At 44.5% G+C, this 19,460-nt stretch overlaps 1 protein-coding gene across 5 annotated transcripts in view; it reads left to right on the plus strand.

The window, feature by feature from the left end:
* FAM219A (family with sequence similarity 219 member A) overlaps window positions 1-19,460 on the plus strand; it is a 99,746-nt gene that overhangs the window by 49,670 nt on the left and 30,616 nt on the right. For all 5 annotated transcript variants that reach the window (XM_054184576.1, XM_054184577.1, XM_054184578.1 and 2 more), the window contains exon 2: window positions 5,438-5,537. In XM_054184576.1, the coding sequence (XP_054040551.1) occupies window positions 5,438-5,537 (100 nt within the window). The remainder of the gene's footprint in view (window positions 1-5,437; window positions 5,538-19,460) is intronic.

A 19,460-nucleotide genomic window follows, 5' to 3' on the forward strand; every position in this document is an offset into this window, starting at 1 on the left:
TTTTGCTCACTCAGAACATATATTAAATTTTCCAGACTCAATGTTTGATGTGGAAAAGAAGCAAAACGCTTAGGCTCGTCCTTTCTTGTTAGCATTTGTTTGCAGTGTGTGATCCACATGGGCAGCTTCAGAAAGCAGGAGCCTGCTGAGCTGCGAGCACTCGCTCTTAGGTTGTCACACCAGTGTCGGTACCGAGACCTCCAGCATCTTGAAGTTGGACAGAAGACAGCCAGGACATCATCAGCTGGTACAGGAGAGAGACAAAGGTAGCTGGATGATACTCCTCGGCAGCCAGCTCATAGTGATTTGGCTGATGATGATCAGACCAAAGCCTCTGAACCGTGAAGTGGTGGGTGAAGCCCTGTATATTGGGTCTTTCCTTGAGATTAGAGGGTAAGGGTCCTTCTGCTCTAATCAAAAAACTAGAGCTGCATTAATGATCATAGAATTTCCCGCAGACAGCACAGTGGAGAACATTTTCTTAAGGCTGCAAAAAGGACTGGTTTTTAGGATTGGGAAGGGTGGGCAGAGAGAGACATTGCAGTTTCCAGCAATGTTTTTAAGGGGCAGCTGAAGGCCACAGAAGCCACGTGTGCCCGTTCCCTTCCACACGCACTGGAGTCCCAGAGGATTTGCAGGGTGGAAAGCAGAGGCTTGTTAGGCTTGCAAGATGTCAGAAGTCGTGGCTGTGAAGGAAAGCAAAAGAAGCTGCATTTTCCAAGGCGCTGCACCCAGCTCCATTGCTCAGGGTGTAACTGCGAGGTTTGCTGGCTGTTTGGGGCCATTTCCCCCCCATAGTCGGTGTGGGTTACTGGGTGAGGTAGATGTTAAGAGTGAAAAGGCTATTGACCTAGTGCATTACGGCAGATGTTGTGTTTCTTGCCAAGTACTGCAGAAAGGAAAGGGGGGATTTAAAAAAAGAGAGAGAATAAAAACCCTGCTCTGCATGCCACCTTTCTTAAGCCCCTGATTTCAGTTTAAAGTGGATTCAGCTTCAGTCTGTGCTCCTGCATACTGAGGATTCACAGCACTCCTGGTCCATGAAGGTTCACTGGAACTAATTCCTGATGTTCATAAATGGCACATGGTACACATTGTAGGACGTGGCTGCACTTAGCAGGAGGGCAGTTTTCAAGGTCCATTGTGTTGAGCCTGTAGGAAAAAAAAAAAAACAAACTAGTAAGGAACCGCCCCACCATTTGAATGCTGTGATTGTGCATGCCCAATTAAGCTGTGAGCATGTGGGGAGAAAACTTTGATTAAACTCTGGCCCCAGCCAAACATTCATGCAATGGCCTGATTGAATGTATTTTTTCCTTAGGAATGAAGACATAAGGAGGCCTCAGGGAAAAAAAAAGCCCTTAAATGTGTTAAATTCCCGTAGCTGTTTAGAACCGCTGCAGCCACATCTCAGCACTTGCCTTTTGATTGGGAGTGTTGTGTTCCCCTCAGCGAGCAGAGAGAAATCACGTCATCTGGCCAGGGACCGGTCACACCAGGGAGCTGAGATTTTGACGTTGGGGTCAGAGCTGAATGCATCGGTTTAGGGAGGCTTGCAAAAAGGGGCAAAATCTCCAAGTGAATTCCAATAGCAAAAGCCCACGGTGAGTCTCAGTGTGCTAGTAGGCATTCACAAGCTAAAGGCTAATTAGTCACGTAAATGTTTCTCTGGGTGGGTGAGCTGCAGAGAGAGAAATGCACCCATTCAGTATGCACGGAAGCAAAGTGTGTTCGTGCAAAGAGGCAGCTCCAGCCGAGCTGCCATGGGAATGCTGTCGTTCTCCCAAACGGGGTTGTTACTATGGAGTCCGGTGCGTTCCTGCAGAGTGTATATGGAGGAATGGATGGGAAATACGACAGTGCTTTGGTACTCCTAGGCCAGGAATAGATACCCTCTGGCACTAGGGATGCGGTCTCTGGCTCAGCTCGGTGTCCTTTTGGATCCATTTTACTCTCTGGAAGGAGCGGACCAGGCCTGTGCATGCAGCAGTGGTCGTCCAGACTCTGCTGGTGCTTGGTGGTCCCTGTGTGCAATTCATGGGTCTGCTGTGCAGCCATAAGATGTTCCCCTGAAGTTCTGCTGTAGAGATGCCATGCTGCTGGGGCGGAAAATTGTCATTCCAAACCTTGGAGATGAATTCCTGGTATGGGCTGGCATTGTTATGGACTCTGCTGCTGTGTCCTTCATCATTCTCACCTCCAGTGTCAGAGGCAGGGGTGCAGTCTCCACCAGTTGCCAGGCCTCCTCTATAGCCAGTCGGGGGAGGGAGACACATCTCCAGGGATGGATTCATCTCCTTTTAAGATGAGCATCTAAGACAGGATGGAATGAATCACTCTTTGAAAATTGTCTTTGTTTTCTTTGGAGGTCTAGGAAGACTTTTCCATTTATTTGGTGTAGAACCCAGCTTTGAGATTGCTCCAGCTGAGTCCTCTAGTACAGAACCAGAATCGGAATCCTCAAAGGCACCTCAGAACATTTTTCCCCTCCCTCTGTTCATGCAAATGGATGTCTAATGTCACTGGCAGGTTACCCACAAGGAAAAGCTACTGTCAGGACGTCAGCTTCCAAGAAAAGTAAGGGCTGGTTTTGATTTAAAGAGTTTAAGCATAATTTTAACAATGTGAGCCTGAGCTGGTCCAGGTGGCCGGGCCCTTTCTCTGCCATGTGAACTTCTGTCTGTGAGCTCACGTGCCTCTATGCTGGACACACCAGCACAGGAGGCAGTATGTCGCCATTGCACCACATCCTTTACCATAATAAGCCTACTCCCGTGTCTTTCTGCATGGGGGTCCAAGGACTTGTTTGTGTTCAGTAGCACTAGGAAGCATCCAGCTCTTGGAGTCATGCTCCTTAAAACCATGTGTATCCTGGCTTTTCCCAGACTGCCAGAGAAAAGATTCTCATCCAAAGAAAAGATTCTCATCCAGGAAGCCTGGACTCAGGTGATACCACTTACCACCTTACACATCCCTCTTGGAGAGGTTCTAGCATGTCTGGGAGACAGCAATGCCCTTTGTATGATCTGGCCATTCCCATGAATATCCATTCCTACAGCCTGGATTCTGGTCTAGGCCCTTCAACAAGGTGTGTTGGAGACAAATCCCATGTTACAAGGATACCACGAGAACCGGTCTTCGGTTGCGATCACAGAATAGGTTCTGACACAGAAAATAAGGATGTCTATTTCAAGTGAGATTAAAGGTCTCACCTACCCCTGTGTTGTGTCCCCAAGAGGTCAGGGATAGGGTGAGCCCGCAATGATGCCTCCCAGGTTCCCCTCCTCCAGCAATCTGTGCCTGGGTGCAGCCTGAGACAGAAGCACTGCTTTTGGATTTGATGGATATTCCTTCCACGCATTTTTCTCACCCTTTCCTGAGCCTGTTTTAGCATCCACAGCAGCACATCATCTGCTGTATAGAGTTTGTTTCCAGCTGCTGCATGTTTAACTGCCACTTGATACCCCATGCTTATAGAAAATAAGAGATAGTTAATCCCTATTCACCTTCTCACCCCACTCAGGACTCTCCCAGAGCCCCCATCCATTGTCTCTCCATGGCTGAAGAGTCCTGGTTTGTCTAGGTGGTCATTTGATGGAGCCTGTCATCTGAGATCTCTTCCTTGAGCAACAGTAGCTAGCTACAGCTCATCATTTTAATTTGTAAAGTTGGAATTGTTTTTCTTCCATGTAACACTTCACTTTTAGCTTCATTTAATTTCAGCTGCTGTATTTTTGCTATTCAGCTGCTGTATTTTGTCATTTACTGTGGTTATTAAAGTAGGATTTTAACCTAAAATATATGTGATTCATCATTTATGCCTGTGTTCTCCTGGAGACTGGCTTGCTTGTTTGCAACCTGCTCTAACCTTTTTTTTTAACCAGTCATTAAACTGCTGCATTAGAGGAAAAGTGCAGCAGTGACTGCATTAGAATAAAGAAATTGCATATGGTTCAGCATTATCTATTTAATGTTGTTGAATGCAAAGTCTCGTAAGCACCATCCATTTTAAGTACTGTCAGAGTCTACTGGGTAGTGCAAAGGAGCAGAATTTTGATGAAACATTATAACCCTACATATGTTATTTGGCTGGTTTCTATGAAGAGAGAGCCTAATTCAAGAATCACATTTTATCTCACAAGCACAGTGTATTAAAAAGAGCTAATGTGCACTGCAGAAAGAAGGCAGGCACTGGGGAGGAGGGGACAGTGGCTCACCGAGTGATTTTTTTACTGAGAGCAAAGAGCGATGGTACCTTGCTTTGAAACACAGTGACTCTGCCTTGCATACAGGTCTCAGTGCGAAATGATGTGTTGCATTTTTATAAGGAACTGTGTACAAAATGCAAACTCCAGAAAATGAGAAACGGACAGTAGCAATTCACCAGTTTGGAATGGTATTTTCTAGTTTTTAGTTTCTGATATTTTGTTTCGTTTCTTAAAAAGTGATGGTTTCTTCAGATATTGGACCTAATATTGGGTGTTTATTTTCGGTGTGCAGCTCTACCTGTTATAAATCCAAATTTACATGCACGTATATGTATATATATATGCGCATGTTCAGTTTAGTTTCTAGCTTCTAGGTGGGAAGAAGTGAACATGTTTGAAAACTGATTTTAATTTTCACGATGGTGATAAGTAGAGATAGTTCCAGCAGGTTTGTGAAAAGACTTTACATATTTTTAGCAGTGGTAGAACTGCCTGAATTGGTGTTTTTTCCCTCTCTGAATCCTTTGATGTGCTGTACTATAAAGTACAACACTACCTGGATTAGGTTGTCTGCAGGTAGGCATGATAGAGTGGACTCTGTGTTTGGGGAGCTTTGGTTTTGGGGGGGATTTCAGTGACAGCGAAAGGTGCTGTGCTGACAGATACTGAAATTAAATCTTTCCGGTTAGCCACAAAATAGGTCCAGCATGGGACATGCAGACTTCTTCATCCCACTCCCAAGAGGAGCCAGCGATTGAATTCTCCTACTCATTCAGTCCTTGCTCTTTCTGAGCTGTCCTTCCGCACAGGTGGTCATGAGCTTCTTAGTTTTAATCATGAGGTTGACTGGTCCACTCGGAACGCGGCTGAAGCTGTAAATGCATTTCATACGACACCCCAAAGAGTCATCACATGAAAATGGTTTGGGACTACTGCCAGCCTAGGCTGAATTTGAACTGGTGACCCACCCTCCACATTATATTCCCAGAATCATCCATCATATAAGTCTGATGTTGAAATCTGGCGTTTCCAGAGGTGCTTTTAGCATACTAAACGTGCTTCCAAAGTTCTGTGGTTTGCCCCTGGGTTTCAGCCGTTCAAAACACTGACGTATTCTCTCCTCTCTCTGAATGCGGGTGGGAATGGACTCGTCTAACAGCCAGTTAAAGCGGAGACTGCATAATTTTTAGCTAAACCATTCTGTTTTGTTTTCTTTTCTTTCTTAACAGGATCCAACAGCTGCATCTATTTCGGACAGAGATTGCGATACGAGAGAGGGAGAGACTGTAGCCATGAACTATAAGCCGTCCCCACTTCAAGTGAAATTAGGTGAGTCTTTGCTGACGGAGAGCGAAAAGGCTGAATCCCAGGTCTGAAGTATGGTGAGGTGCTCGTGGGCTCACATGCAGGTTCCAATGCTCGCAGCTGAGCATACCACCCGGCTCAAACGACTCGCAGAGCAGTTTTATCATTGTGATTCCACTGCTGAGGGAACTGACCTACAAGCACGTAAGACCCCATATCTTGGGCTGTGGTAGAGGAAGCAAGCTATGCCTTGAAAGGAAGGCGTAGCTTTTTAAACCTACAGATTTTTATCAAGCTAAGATAAAAGATCAAGGCTTGGCCAGATAAAGAGTGAAGATAATATAGAGGGACTGTGAAAAGAAGACACAATAATTGCAAACAAAAGAGAAAGGATCAGAGACTTGGGCCACTACCAGGAAAAGGTAAAGCTGTGTTACTGTGAGATGGAGGGCATGTAGGTCTGTAAAGGTTCACATACAAATACTTGTGCTATTTCTGGGCAATATTCTTTAAATTCTGGAAGCAGAATCATCCAGTTAGTACAATACACTGCTTACAAGAGGACAGCAATCCACACATGGCTGTCCTGCCTTCAAAACTTAAGCCACTGTTGTGCCACACAGCCTCAAGAACCTGATGAAGGACAAGTCAAAAGAACTTTTGTTCTTTTTGTTCAGAGGAAAGAGTGGGGAGCGCTTGTGAAGTCCCAGGGCTTTGCCTGCGTATGTGCTAAATTGAATAATCAGACAAATCTGGTCATAGCAGCGCAGAAAGGAATGTCACAGAGTAGACCCATAGGCGGCAAAGGAAAAGAAAGTAGTTGAATAGGCGAGATCTTGCTGAAAGGGTGACTAGGAAGGAGAAGACTGGAAGTAGGATATGCAAACACAGCAGGATTATGCAGCAACATGGAGGACCTTGAGCTGCTGATACAGGATATGAGCAGGTGCATCGGGACAGTAGATCTGTCCTGTAGTCGCAGTCATGAATACTCCCAAACCAGTGTCTGCTTTTCAGGAAAACGCAGGGAGCAGCAGTGTGTGTTAGTGACAGCACAGCTCACAGTTTGGTAAAAGATTATCATTGCCAGCATGCCATATGCCACCAGGATCCTTTTTCACTGCCAAGAGAGTTCTGTAATGTTATTAGAGAGATAATTACTAGTGCAGTAGTTGTTTTGGACAATTTAACATCAGGAGTCAGGTTGGAGAGCAACTGATACTATTATTGGTAGGTCTGAGATATTCTTGCATTTCTAGGTAATAAAAATATCCTGCAGAGATTCGCTAACGTGACAGGAAATTATGCTGGTTTAGACTTGGCTTTGGTAAGTCATGAGGACATAATAGGAGATCTGGTCATAGGAAATAAATTCGGATTCAGAGATAACAAGTTTATGCAAATTAAATGAAAAGATAATTTGAAGTAGATCTGTAACAAACCTCAGTTTTATAAACTACGTGCTTAAGCAAAGCCAGTAGATTGAGAAACCCAGGAACTCAAAACACGTCAGGTAGTGTTGAAGGAGAAAGTATTGGAAGAAAGGACATTGCTAATGGAGTTCTCCAACAATCATTTCATTTATATGTTCATTAATGACTTTGACACAAAAAGCAGGAGTGGGCAGAGAAAATTTAGTCATAGCGTATTTGGAAGACGTCAGTACAACAAAGACTCAGAAGTACCATAGGGAAAAAACAAGAAAAATGGAATAACAGAAATGGGAAAAATATGACAGGAGAAACATAGTTTGCTATAAACTGGAATTTACCAACTAGAGATGACTGAGGAAGCATTAGTTGATCACAAGGTAACTATTAAAATAGACTAATACATGAAAATTCACCATAGTCACACTTCTGCAAAGCTTACCAGCTTTTTTACAAGGACCAGATACAACAGAATGATTAGACTTTCTGCCAGAACTTCTGCTTTCCCACACAGGGAAAATGTTATTTCATTAGGCCCTGCTGAATGCTGCTATCCATCGGTACAGAGGCAAAGGGAGGTAATGGAAGAGTCTGAACAGTTTTTGCAGTAGGTAGAGGTATGCCATTGCCAGGACATCCTTTCCAGCTAGTGCTCCTGCCCAGTGAATACTCGGTGCTGACCACAGTGAGCTTATGAAGGTAATAGTGGGTGAAACCTACCTGCTTAAGAGGAATTGTCTTGCAAAGCTGACAAGCATCTTCCTGCCTTGTCTCCAGCAAGGAGTCTGCTCAAACACCTCTCTCTGCCTGTGGAAACAACGTGCCTCTTTAATTAGGTGAACACATACTTTGTGGCATTTGGATTGACTGTCTACTCTTAGCCATCCCCAGATCAGCTCTAGGTTGCCTGTGGCAAAAGGAGACTACCGGTATTGCCTGTAGCCAGTGTAACATGCCTTCAGTCCACATCAGCTCCCACTCCTGTTATTCTTAAAATCTGCCCAGCCTTTACAATTTTCAAAGAGTTTAATAGCTCGCGTCTCCCAGCTCTGGCCCTTGTTCCGCCAACTAGACTTTTTTTTCTCTTCTGCATTAAACTTGTTAGGATTTGGATTGGGTTTTTAATCTCTTTAAGACTAGACAAAGTTAAGGTAGTACATAAATGTTCAATAGCTTTACTGGCAGACACCATTGTTTGGGATGGTAGCGACTAGGATTTTAATCCCATTGCAAGTTTTCCATATGGAGAGTGGCATTTTTCACTGTTAAATCAGAATCAATTGTTCAAATGTCAAATGGTCTGATGGAAGGTTGATAAATGTCACTTTTTCACTCTGTGAAGATTCATATGTAAATCTGTCATATGTGCTTGCTGGAAGCTTGGTTCAAGTAAGCTCAATTAAATACCAACCCAGCATGAATATAACTTCTGCTTCCAGAGGCTGCAGTGATTGAATTGTGACAGAAAGAGTGTGCTATGCTTCACACACTGAACACAGATTTATCCTGCTGCTTGAACGGTCTTTTCCTTGGTTGTTTCTCTGCCTCTGAATAAACACATTTGGCCACGTGTTTCCTTGGGGAGGGGTCATTTAGATAAAAGAAAAACTTTCCAGGTAGCTTATATTTCTAGTGACTTCCTAAAGGTTACACCTGGTTTATAAGTGGAACAGTAAAACATTTAGCTTGCTGCTGGAGCTACGTCAAAAAGAGGAGAACCTCAAACCAAGGGGAAATAGCATCTCCCAGTTCATGTAGTTCATCATCTTAAACCCTTATTGATATTATATCCATATTAATTATGTATTTCTTGCTTTTCTAACACTTCCACTTTGTCTTCCTTTCAGGAAGTGCAGGGCTCAGCCATGCTTCTTTCTTTCTTTCTTTCCAATCACGTGATAAGGAGGCTCCCCACAGCACTGGGGGGAGGGGTGTACATTAGTGCTTAAGAGATGTCTCCAGCACATCCTTATTAGGCAGCATATCCAGATGGAGCACATGCCACAAGCCTTTTGAAAACAGAAGAGAGTTGTGATAAGGAGAGAGGGAGGAATAGAATAATCCCCAAGTGTAAATCTCAGGGGCTCCGTATCCACTGGAAGGCAACAGATCCTCACGGGATCCCCAGGAGACAAGATATTATTTTAATGAAGCTTATGCCATCTGTTTTTCTATTTTGCATTTTTAATTTCCCTTCCCCGCGCTGAAATCCCCATCCAGACAGTCTGTCTGTCCTGCCTAGCAGTCAGTGACACTACAGTTTGTGTTAAAACAGAATGAGCAACGTGGCAATTGGTTGGTGTGCTGCAGAACAAGCTACAGCGGCAATGAGGGACTGCGGCAGTGGCATCTTCATCAGCACATCTACCTCACCGGGGACTTGGAAGTAAATCTTATGCATCCCCGTCTGCAGATGAGTATATAGGAGACAGGCAGACAGACAGAGACACTCGTAGCAGCCTTCATCCCTCCGAGATACCTGTTGCCTTAGATGTAAGCACCTCCGCTCCTTGGACTAGGTAGAGAATAAGGCACTGTTTTTGGAAGATTGCTCAGTGGGGTGCCTAAAAGTATGTGAAAAATGAGTGTCTGAGGTAGGCAAACTGGGTCCCACCTTAAGATTGAGTCAGCTACATGCAGATGAGGTCTTCTGCCATATGGCCAAGAGGAAGCCAAGTTCATGTTGATGCAGGCTTCAAAGTGTTTATGGTTTTTGTTTTAGATTTTCGTTGCAAAGCTTCTTATAAAAAAAAAGACCTGAATTGCTAAATGTAGCAGGTAATTTTCCTGCTTTACTGACTACTGTTTGGTTGCCCTCCCAGCTTAGATCTCATGCTGGTATTTATCTTAATACCAAAAAGCACAGTGGCTGGCACTAGTCAGCACCGTAAGGAGAAGCAAGCGTCATGAACTTGCCTTTGGTGTAAGCTGCTGTAGCTCAAGTATATAATCCACCACCCTAACCAGAAACTTTCCTTGCCTCAAGAGGCAGGCAGCTGCTGTAACACTAACAGAGCAGAGCTGTTTCATTAATTAATAGGATAGGATACTAAGACTTTCCTCCTGCCAGCTGCATTGCAGCATGTTGCTTTTTTTCCCTAGGAGACACAGCACAGATTGCTCTTAGAGCAGGTCAGCCACAGCCCAGCTACTGCTGGGAAGGAAATCCTGCTCGCCAGGAGCCTGGACCTATTGGTAGGGTGAGCGTAAAAGCCTTTTGAGTCACCCCAGCCTGGCTTTTTGGCCTTCTGTATAACAAGAAGGAGATGAGAGCAAGTGACCAACCATAGCAGGGACTGAGGAGCCTGAGCCAAGCAGATGGCTGAGGGAGAGGTGAAGGAAGTCTTGGTAGAAAAAGTCATTCTCTGACAAATAACCATGGTGGTCGTCTTCCAAGGAGACATCTCAGATGAGACCACCAAAGGTTATTGTCTGCTCCTGCTTCTTCCTGTATCAGTCCCACCTCTCCATCTTAGCATGAATAAACAACCTAAGATTTTCCTTGGTGGCAGCGGAGGAGTTCCTATCTCTGTCTTCCACAAAGGAAAAGGATGAGGATTCTGCATGGAGACACCAATTAGGTGCACCCACTACCAAGTACTGAATTATTTTACATGTGCTATTGAATTAATTCTTGCTTGTTAACAAACAAGATTCTCAAAAACCACAAGCAAGTAACCGGAATGATGTTCGCTTAGAGCAAGGAACTCTGGTAGAGGTAAAACAGCAACAGAAACCTCATCGTAGGGAAACAGAGCATGTTGTTCCCTGGTGTGCCTGACTTGGACGAAATTGAGGATCTGATTTATGACTGGGTCCCATCTTGGTGGAGACTGAAGTGAACAGAGGAGATAATCCAGTTGGGGACAGAGGCTGATGACACATCTGTGGTGTTAGCTCCTGCCTTCCAGCCCACTGCTGTGCATTCATGGCAGATATCGAATTGCAGTATGATCAGGGAGGAGCAGTACCGGGAATATCAGTCAATGAGCTGAGAACTACAAAGCCCTCAGAGTTCAACATAACGAAATTGGTGCATTTCTGGTTGAAATTTTATAGATGGTCTCTAATCCCGGTAAAAGACAGACTGCCTTTTTCTCCCCATGTGGCTCCTGAGACAGATCTTTCAGTTGGTGTAGTTATTTAAACCCCTGTCCCAGGGTTGGATGTGGGTTCAGAGCTTGTTTTAAAGCATCTCCATGGAAGACCCACAAAGCGCACAGCAGAGCATCCCACCCCAGTGCAGTTCAAAATGATGCCTTGCTCAGACATCCCCATCCAGGGCTGCTCTTGCTCTTGCTGCAGGTCAAGATGAAAAACTGGGGCTGGGAGATGCAGTCCCAAAAAGAGCAGGCAGCAAGCATCTCGCGTAGGCTGAATTGCTTGGTACCTGCCCTCATCCATGGCTCCTTTCCCGTGTCGTCGTCTCTTCCCAGTCTGCTTCACAACTTGCAACTTCTAAGCTTTCCATACAGAAAACAGAATAATAAGGGGAGGTTGTAGTAGACTGGACAAATCAATGCCATTAGTGTATCCTTTTGTCAGTACCTCAAGTACTGTACTATTCCCAGTTGCTGTTCTTTAACAAGGCGATTAATGCTAATTAGGTACAGCAGCTGTTCCTTCTGGGAAGAAGCTCTGTAGGTAAATTAGGGAACATTTTATAAAAAAGCTGTAACTCTTAAGCTAGGTCCCCAGGTTCCAGCTCTATTGACAAAACTGCAGACTTCCATATCCATAACTGTTTGCGTGGCGACCTCAAGTGACATCATTACCTTAAGTGCACAAAGCCATTTTCCTCCCCTGGGAGCACCCATTTCCTTGAACACAGTCTGTACTTTGTATGGGGGGGTGAGTAATGTGGAAGCCAGAGCGCAGTGGCAATATAGCACTGCTATTGATTTTCTTCATGAAGATAGAAGTGCAGCCTACCACTCAGAGGTCTCCTGCGGCTTGGGAGGAATTTATTTAAACATTATTTCATGTGTTATTACTCTTCCCATTTATAAGAGAAATTGCGTACACAGATTTATTGTAGCATCCTTCCTGTAGGATATCTCCAGGCTCTTTCTGGAGGGAATGGGAGAGTGAACAGCTGCGTCACATTAAGGGCAGTAGAGCTGTCTGCAGACCCAGCAGCAAAGATGAGAGCAGGAAAACAGTTGTGACAGGCATTTTATTGTGGATTAGTTAGAGGAGAAGTAGGAAGGCAGAAAGGAAGAGGTGCATGAGGCGCTGTAGCTGACACAGGCTCGGGTAAACAGGAAAGCCATTAAGAGAAGCTGGAACAGAGCGATTCACTGGAGTTCAGCAGAGAGCACTGGGCAGGAGGGAGTGCGTGAGACGGAGGGAAAGGAAGTTCCAGTCAGAAAATCCCAGGGGCGAAGCATAAGCACATGAATATGAGCAGGATGCGGCACGGTGTTCACCAAACGAGCCTCGTCTTTCCGTCACGGCAATTGTCTTGATTTGTTATGCCACCCCACCAGGGCTTTCCCAGCCTTTCCCAGCCCTCCACCCTCATACGTCCACCTCTGCTGTGACAAGTCACTGGGTACCCACGTGTCCCACAAGCCAATAGATGCACACCCACTCACATCTTGTGTTGCATACACCACTCTTGGCTATCTTCAGATAAAAAGTCGTGAAGGAGGAATCTGTAAGGTAGTTGAATCATTTTCTTGGGCATTGTCTGGCCATCCTTTAGCCACTCCAAATTTTTACACTGCCTACAGGTCTGATAGTCTAGGAAAGAAAGCTAGATCTGCTTCTACACAAATTATTTTACTTTGTATTGAGAACAGACCAAAGCATCTGGAGTCTAAATGGGGGTTTTGTGCCTGAAGCAGAAGAGCAGAGCTGCAAATTGCAAGTTCTCTTCTTTGCCCTGATCTGCCATAATCTGTCACCTCAGATATGAGAAGCAGCTCAGAGACTGTGAGGCAAAACAAATAAGGTAAAGTATTGAGATTCTCTAATAGAAGGAAGGAAAAAATCAGTAACTGAAGTAGTGACGAGAATAAAAACTACCTGGTGTAGCAAAGCCTAACCCCAGCAGTGATAGGCTGGTGGTCTGGTCAGAGGTCCGGTTACACAGTACATATTACTGTCATCACTGTTTTCTGTGAAGTACGTAGAGAGCTGGTTTAAAAGAGACTGATGTCCCCGAAGATGATTTACACCTAGTTCCTGACATTAAAGAGACTAACACCAGCTGAGTTGACATGGCTGCCTGCTCAGGTCTTGGCATCTTTGACAAAGTCAACACAGAAAAGGGCAATAGTACTGTTTTCTGTCTTCTCAGCACCCTCAGAACCCAGTAGATTCTACCTGATCCTCTGGCCCACTGCAGGGGAACCTTTCCCCAGTTCTGAATCACCCAGGTGTTACTATTTCTGTAGTTCCTTCTTATGTCTCCATAAGTAGATGAGTTTCTCTGTAGCACTCAAGGGAAGCAAGTAGAGCCTAGTGTAATTAATGTAAACTAGCTCCAGAACAGACCACAGCATCTGCGGACAGTGTTGGATGGTGTCCAACATGGACACATTTTTAAATGTATTTGATTTGAGCAGGCTTTGAGCAGCCTGGTCTGGTGGGAGGTGTCCCTGCCCATGGCAGGGGGGTTGGAACTGGATGATCTATAAGGTCCCTTCTAACCTGAACCATTCTGTGATTCTATGATTTATTAATGATGAGCCTTAAACAGTACCTGATGGCTAATTGAATTTGTTCTGACTGGTAATGTGGGCTCCCCCTTTGTCTTCTCTGGGCTGCACACTCAGCTCTTAACTGGGAAAAGTTACTGTCCGCTTATTGAGTATTGGGGCTAAAATGCTCCATCAGCAGATCAGGCTCTATTAAGTAGAAATAACACACACTTCTCAAAGGGAAGAGATTTGTGCTGGTATAGGAAGTTCACTGCAGTTCCTGGTTTTTAACTGCTACCCTTATGCACAGAGGATGCTTACAGGACCCTGAAAGCTTCGTGTTGCTTCTCTGAGATCTTCAAGGATCCTTTGGGGACTCAGAGCTCAGAAAAACACACAAACCTTGGTATGCCACAGTAGGAGAGCAGAACAGATGAGGATGTCATGAGTTGGAGCAGGTCATGGAGCAATATGGGCTTATGCTGGGCACACGCAAGAGGCTGTTGCCTGGGTTAGCAGGCTGGTAGAAGCAACCCAATTGCAGTTTCAGCTCTTCTCAGCATCTGAGCTTGGGGTCAGAGATACCACCAGCCCCTTACACCAGGCAACACCACTGGAGAAGTTTTAGGACCAGGAATTAAGCCGCAGTGGAGATGGTGGGACTAGTTGTGCAAAGAGGCTTCCTCTTAGTCCTGGTGGGACTAAGAGGGAGCTTTGCCTGTTCCCTGACAGTCGTTTCACCCCGGTCAGTAACAAGGCAGGAAAGACCACAGCCCATACCAGCCCCAGCCTTTCTGCTCTACTGTGTGCAGAAAGTCTGCTGGCACCTCTCCTCCTTTCCTTTAAAACCTCAAGCCTTTGGCACAGCTCTTTTCCTGTTCCGCTTGGCAGTCATTCTCTATAAAGCAGGTCTCACTGAAGGAAAATAAAGCTGTTTTTATAGATGCCACATATTTACCAAGATAAGATTTTATTTAAGAAGTTGTAAAGTCACAGCAGTAATTGGACAGTCTGATCCCATTTCTCCAGTTGCTAAACATAACTGTCGTTCAAAAAGCTTTAATTACTGCCTGAATCATGGCTGAGTAGCTTGTGCTGAGGATATGCACTTATTGCATCGTTCGTGGAAATGAGATGTCACAGTTTGGTACTGTGCAAAATAGCTGTAGTCCTCTTTTTGAAACTTCTTCCGGAAGGAAAACCGGAAATTGTTCATTAGATTTTAAAACATTTGAGCATTCCCCCACCCCCTTTCTAAATTAACCTATAGAAAAAGCGTGCCCCATAGACAGCATTTGCATCGTCCTTTCTCCAGGTCCAGTTACAAGGGGAGAAGAGACATAACAAGTATGTTCTTGGCAGATAGATCCAAGTCTTCATGTATTTGCTCAGAGAATCATCACCAGCTTCTCCTGTGTAACCATTGCGATCTGTTCGCCTCTGCCTCCATCCTTAGCACAGCACGACTAGTAGACTCCTGTTCTCTCCACTGTGCTTTGCAATTTGCTCCGCTCCCAGGCTTTCTCCCACTTTCTATATCAGTGAAATCATCCACCCTCAGTTTTTAAGACTGCACAGCCGAGCCATTGCCTCTCACTGACTCCTGACTGCCTTTTCATGTCCCTTTCACCTGTGAACTGTACCAAATCTTTTTCTTTCTTTTTCTTTTTTTAACTCTGTACCTTCTTTTTCTCTCTCACTGCTTACCTTGAGAAGAGCTTGAATTAATTCAGCTTAAGCCTTTGTGAATGGGGAACTGTTTCAACTCTGTCTTGTAAAGTACCACAGTTTATAGCACAACAAAATACATCCTCTACAGGGTTTTAAGGCAATTCTACTGTAAACACAGAACCATCTTGTTATGTTTGCTATAACTTTGATGTTTTCTACCTTCTGCTCTAAATACAAGACAATCCCCACTTTTCACACACAACCTATGTACTCTCTTTTTTGTTCACTGCTGTAAAATTGGTGCAATCAAGTCAGCAGGTGTTGATGTCTTTTGGAGGAATGATGCAGTTCTTCTGTCTAGCTCCTGAACCTCATGAGCTTAAAAGTGCTTCCTGCCATGAGCAAATGGTGAGCTGTCTGTGAGAAGAAAGTTTAATCGGGTGTTTCGGAGCTGCAGACTGCTGGCATCCCCATCGCTGCAACGGAGCTCCCAAGTAGCACCAGCCACTCTGTGCCAGAAAACAGCCCCTCTCCGTCCCCCGTCACTACCCGGACCAGAAGTAAGAGCAGGTTTTCAAAAAAGAAAGGCTTGCTCTGATTTAGTTTCAATACTGGTCATGGGACTAGGAACTTGAGAGAAGAGACAAATAGTGCAAGTGAGACAATTGTACTTTGTGTAAGTTCATCTGAGAAACAGTGTTTGACATATTGAATGACACTCTGCTAAAAATATGTCTTGAACAACGCTAGCATATTTAAAATTTAAAGTGATGCTCTCAGGCATGGGTAGTTCGAGTCCAGAGCGGAGGCTGCTTTTAAAATTAAGATTTTCAGGTTTTGCATACAATTTTTAAAGAAAAAACAAGTATTTTGGGATTAAACTCCCTAGTAAACCCTAGGATTATTTTTTTTGTAAGTTCACTGAAAGAATACGTAATTGGGTGTTCCAAAACGGTTCACAAATTCTTGTCTAATTTACAAGGTTGTTTTGGCTGCAAAAAGCTTGTGAGGCTCAAGTCACAAAACAGCTGGGCCTTTTTTTAGCTGCATACTTTAAGCCAGAACATAGAGGATTCAAGTTCAATTCCTTTTTCTGCCTGAATGCTTAACTACTGGGCTGAAATGTGGCTTTATGCAGCTTCTGATCTGTGGGACAGGGGGTAAAGCAAAATGTGAAAGCAAAACCTTGACATATTTACTTCTGTGCAGGCAGATGTTATGGTTTTAGTTCCTCCCAGCTCACATAGCTGACTCGCTTCTGCCAGTGTGCAGAAGAGCTTCGATACAGGACAGTCCTTGAATTTGGCTTTGGGTCCTTTGGACAGTCCTTTGGGTTTTGCTATCCTTCATTGAAAGGGGATGATCAGTAACACAAGCAGGTTATCTTAGCTCCTTTGTTGCCAGTGTTCTTCTTTCTATCGGCAGTTAAACATTCATGGCTGCCCAGGAGTTTCCAACTCTCTAGAAAGTAGTGTCTTGAGTGCATTAGAAAAGGCTATGGCTGCTTTGGGTCTCATTGACTAGGTGAATTGAAGTATCTCCAGGGGGTCTACAGGACATTTATCTGACCTAGAACCAAGCTGTAATCTCCTCTGCCTCAGGGAAGGGCAGAGAGAAAAAGGGAAAAGGGCAGGAGTAAAAGGGGAAAAGACAATGCGAGCTCTCTGCATTTACCTGGTAATGACCATCAGATGGGAGATGGCCAGGATAATCTGGAGAGCTGTAAGAAGAGTGGAAAAGCTTCATGTGAAACTTCATCTGTGCTAGTGAAGAATGATATCAACACACCTGAGTTGGCAGTAAATTGCCTGTAGCATCTAGTGGGTACTTCATTACCAACTTGTTTCTTTGCTCACCTTAATCACCTTAAGGGAATCCTTTTTCACCATGAGGACAGTCAAGCGCTGTAAAATGTCCCAGGGAGGTAGCATCATCTCCATCCCTGAAGGTTTTGAAAACCTGACTAAATAAAGCTCTGAGCAGCCCAGTCTGATCCCATAACTGATCCTGCTTTGAGCAGGACATTGGGCTAGAAAGCTCCTAGCTGGCCAGCAGGTCAATGGAGGTGATTCTGCCCCTCTACTCTTCTTTCATGAGACCCCATCTACAGTACTGTGTCCAGCTCTTGGAGTCCCCTAAATAAGAAGGACATGGACCTGCTGGAGCAGGTCCAGCGGAGGGACACGAAGATGATCAGAGGTCTGGAGCACCTCTCCTATGAGGACAGGCTGAGAAAGTTGGGATTGTTCAGCCTGGAGAAGAGAAGCCTTCAGGGAGACCTTATAGCCCCTTCCAGTACCTAAAGGGGGGCTACAGGAAAGATAGGGAGGGACTCTATATCAGGGAGTGTAGTTTAGGATGAGGGATAACAGTTTTAAACTGAAAGAGGGGAAATTTAGATTAGATATCAGGAAGAAATTCTTTACTGTGAGGGTGGTGAGGCACTGGAACAGGTTGCCCAGAGAAGCTGTGGATGTGCCATCCCTGGAGGTGTTCAAGACCAGGCTGGATGGGGCTTTGAGTGGGAGGTGTCCCTGCCCATGGCAGGGGGTTGGAACGAGATGATCTTTAAGGTCCCTTACAACCTAAACCATTCTGTGATTCCTGAGGTCCCTTCCAACTTGAAGTATCCTGTCATCCTATTCCTCGTTGGGACTCCAGTTATTTCTTTAGATGTCATATACTTTCTACTCACTACTGAAAAGGCCTATCTAAGTCCTAGTTATTCTTTTGGGTTCCCAAGAAAAATACGGTAGGATTTGCAGAGGTAGACTTAGGTAACTTGCGTACACTGGAATAAGCACTATGTCCATTGGTAAACAAGAGAAACCCAATTGCTGCTTGATTTTCACTCCATTACAAATGTTCTTCTTTTTAAATTTTAATTATTGCTCTCTGTTCTTTCTCTTTAATTCACCAAACTTCCTCGATTGTCCAGTGATTGAATTTAAGAACATATTAAAACTAATTTTCTTCTTTGCTTGTATCTCTTACTGACTCCAGTGCACAGACAGAGAAATTTGTTCTTTTACGGATGTGTTTCCTGACTTGCATTTTATCCATGGCTGTCAATGCTGAGTGATCTTTTAATACCAGCAAGCAGCTGACTTCCTGTACCCGGTACGTCCCAGCGAAATAAGGGCATTCACAGAGCGTAGCGATGGAATATTACAAAGCAGAACCAAATTCAAGGTGGTTGTGCACAAGGTGTTCATGTGAGCTGCAGCACAGGTGACTTCAAGCAGCTGCTAAGGTGACTCTACAACACCTCCATTTCGTCAGCCAATTTGAGCTTATCTTGGTATTGGTGATGTGTCAGCCAGCCATTGGAAAAGGCGCGCTTAAATCTTAGATTGGCAGAGGGATTTTTTTCTGCTGTAATTTGGAATTTACCGGGGACTTTGCAGGGAAAGATCATGACCCAGAGGTTGGCTGTCACACACAGATCCCTACCTGCTGCGTGCCACCAATAATTATGAGAAAGAACAGAAGCAAAAAAAACCCTAATGAATCCTCCCATCCCATGTGTTTTCCCAATTGCATCCCATGCTTTTTTTCTGTAGGATGGGGGAATGGATTTTAAGCAGAGAAAGTTAAAATCCATCCTGGAGAATGAGGCCTACTATTTTGATAACTTGAAAAACACTGTTTTGATCTTATAAGGATTTTAGGGCAGGAGTGGAGGCAGTGGGCAGATGTTCAAGACTGTTAAAGGTGTGGAGGCTGCCTTGGGCAAAAATGAATGCTGGTCTGGAGCAAACTGTATATGTTTGCTGTAGCCCAGAAGAAATAAATTCCCTTTCATGGTCTTGGAGTTTGGAACAAAGAGGTGCTTACGAAAAACTGTTACATCTAATGAAGTTACAGAACAATATTAAAACTTTTCAAAGGCGGGATACAACAAAAAAGCAACCTGTCAGACCTCATAGACCAGCTCTATAATACAGGGCACAATCACAGAATTGTGACAAATTCGAATCATAGAATTGTCTAGGTTGGAAGGGACCTTTCAGATCAACCTAACACTGACAAAAACCATCACTAAACATATCGCTAAGCACTAAGTCTACTGGTCTTTTAAATACCTCCAGGGATGGCAATTCCACCACTCCCCTGGACAGCCTGTTCCAATGCTTGATAACCCTTTCAGTGTAAAAATTTTTCCTGATATCCAATCTAAACCTCCCCTGGCGCAACTT

This window comes from Rissa tridactyla, chromosome Z, assembly GCF_028500815.1.
Source record: "Rissa tridactyla isolate bRisTri1 chromosome Z, bRisTri1.patW.cur.20221130, whole genome shotgun sequence".
In the NCBI taxonomy this organism is placed as follows: Eukaryota; Metazoa; Chordata; class Aves; order Charadriiformes; family Laridae; genus Rissa; species Rissa tridactyla.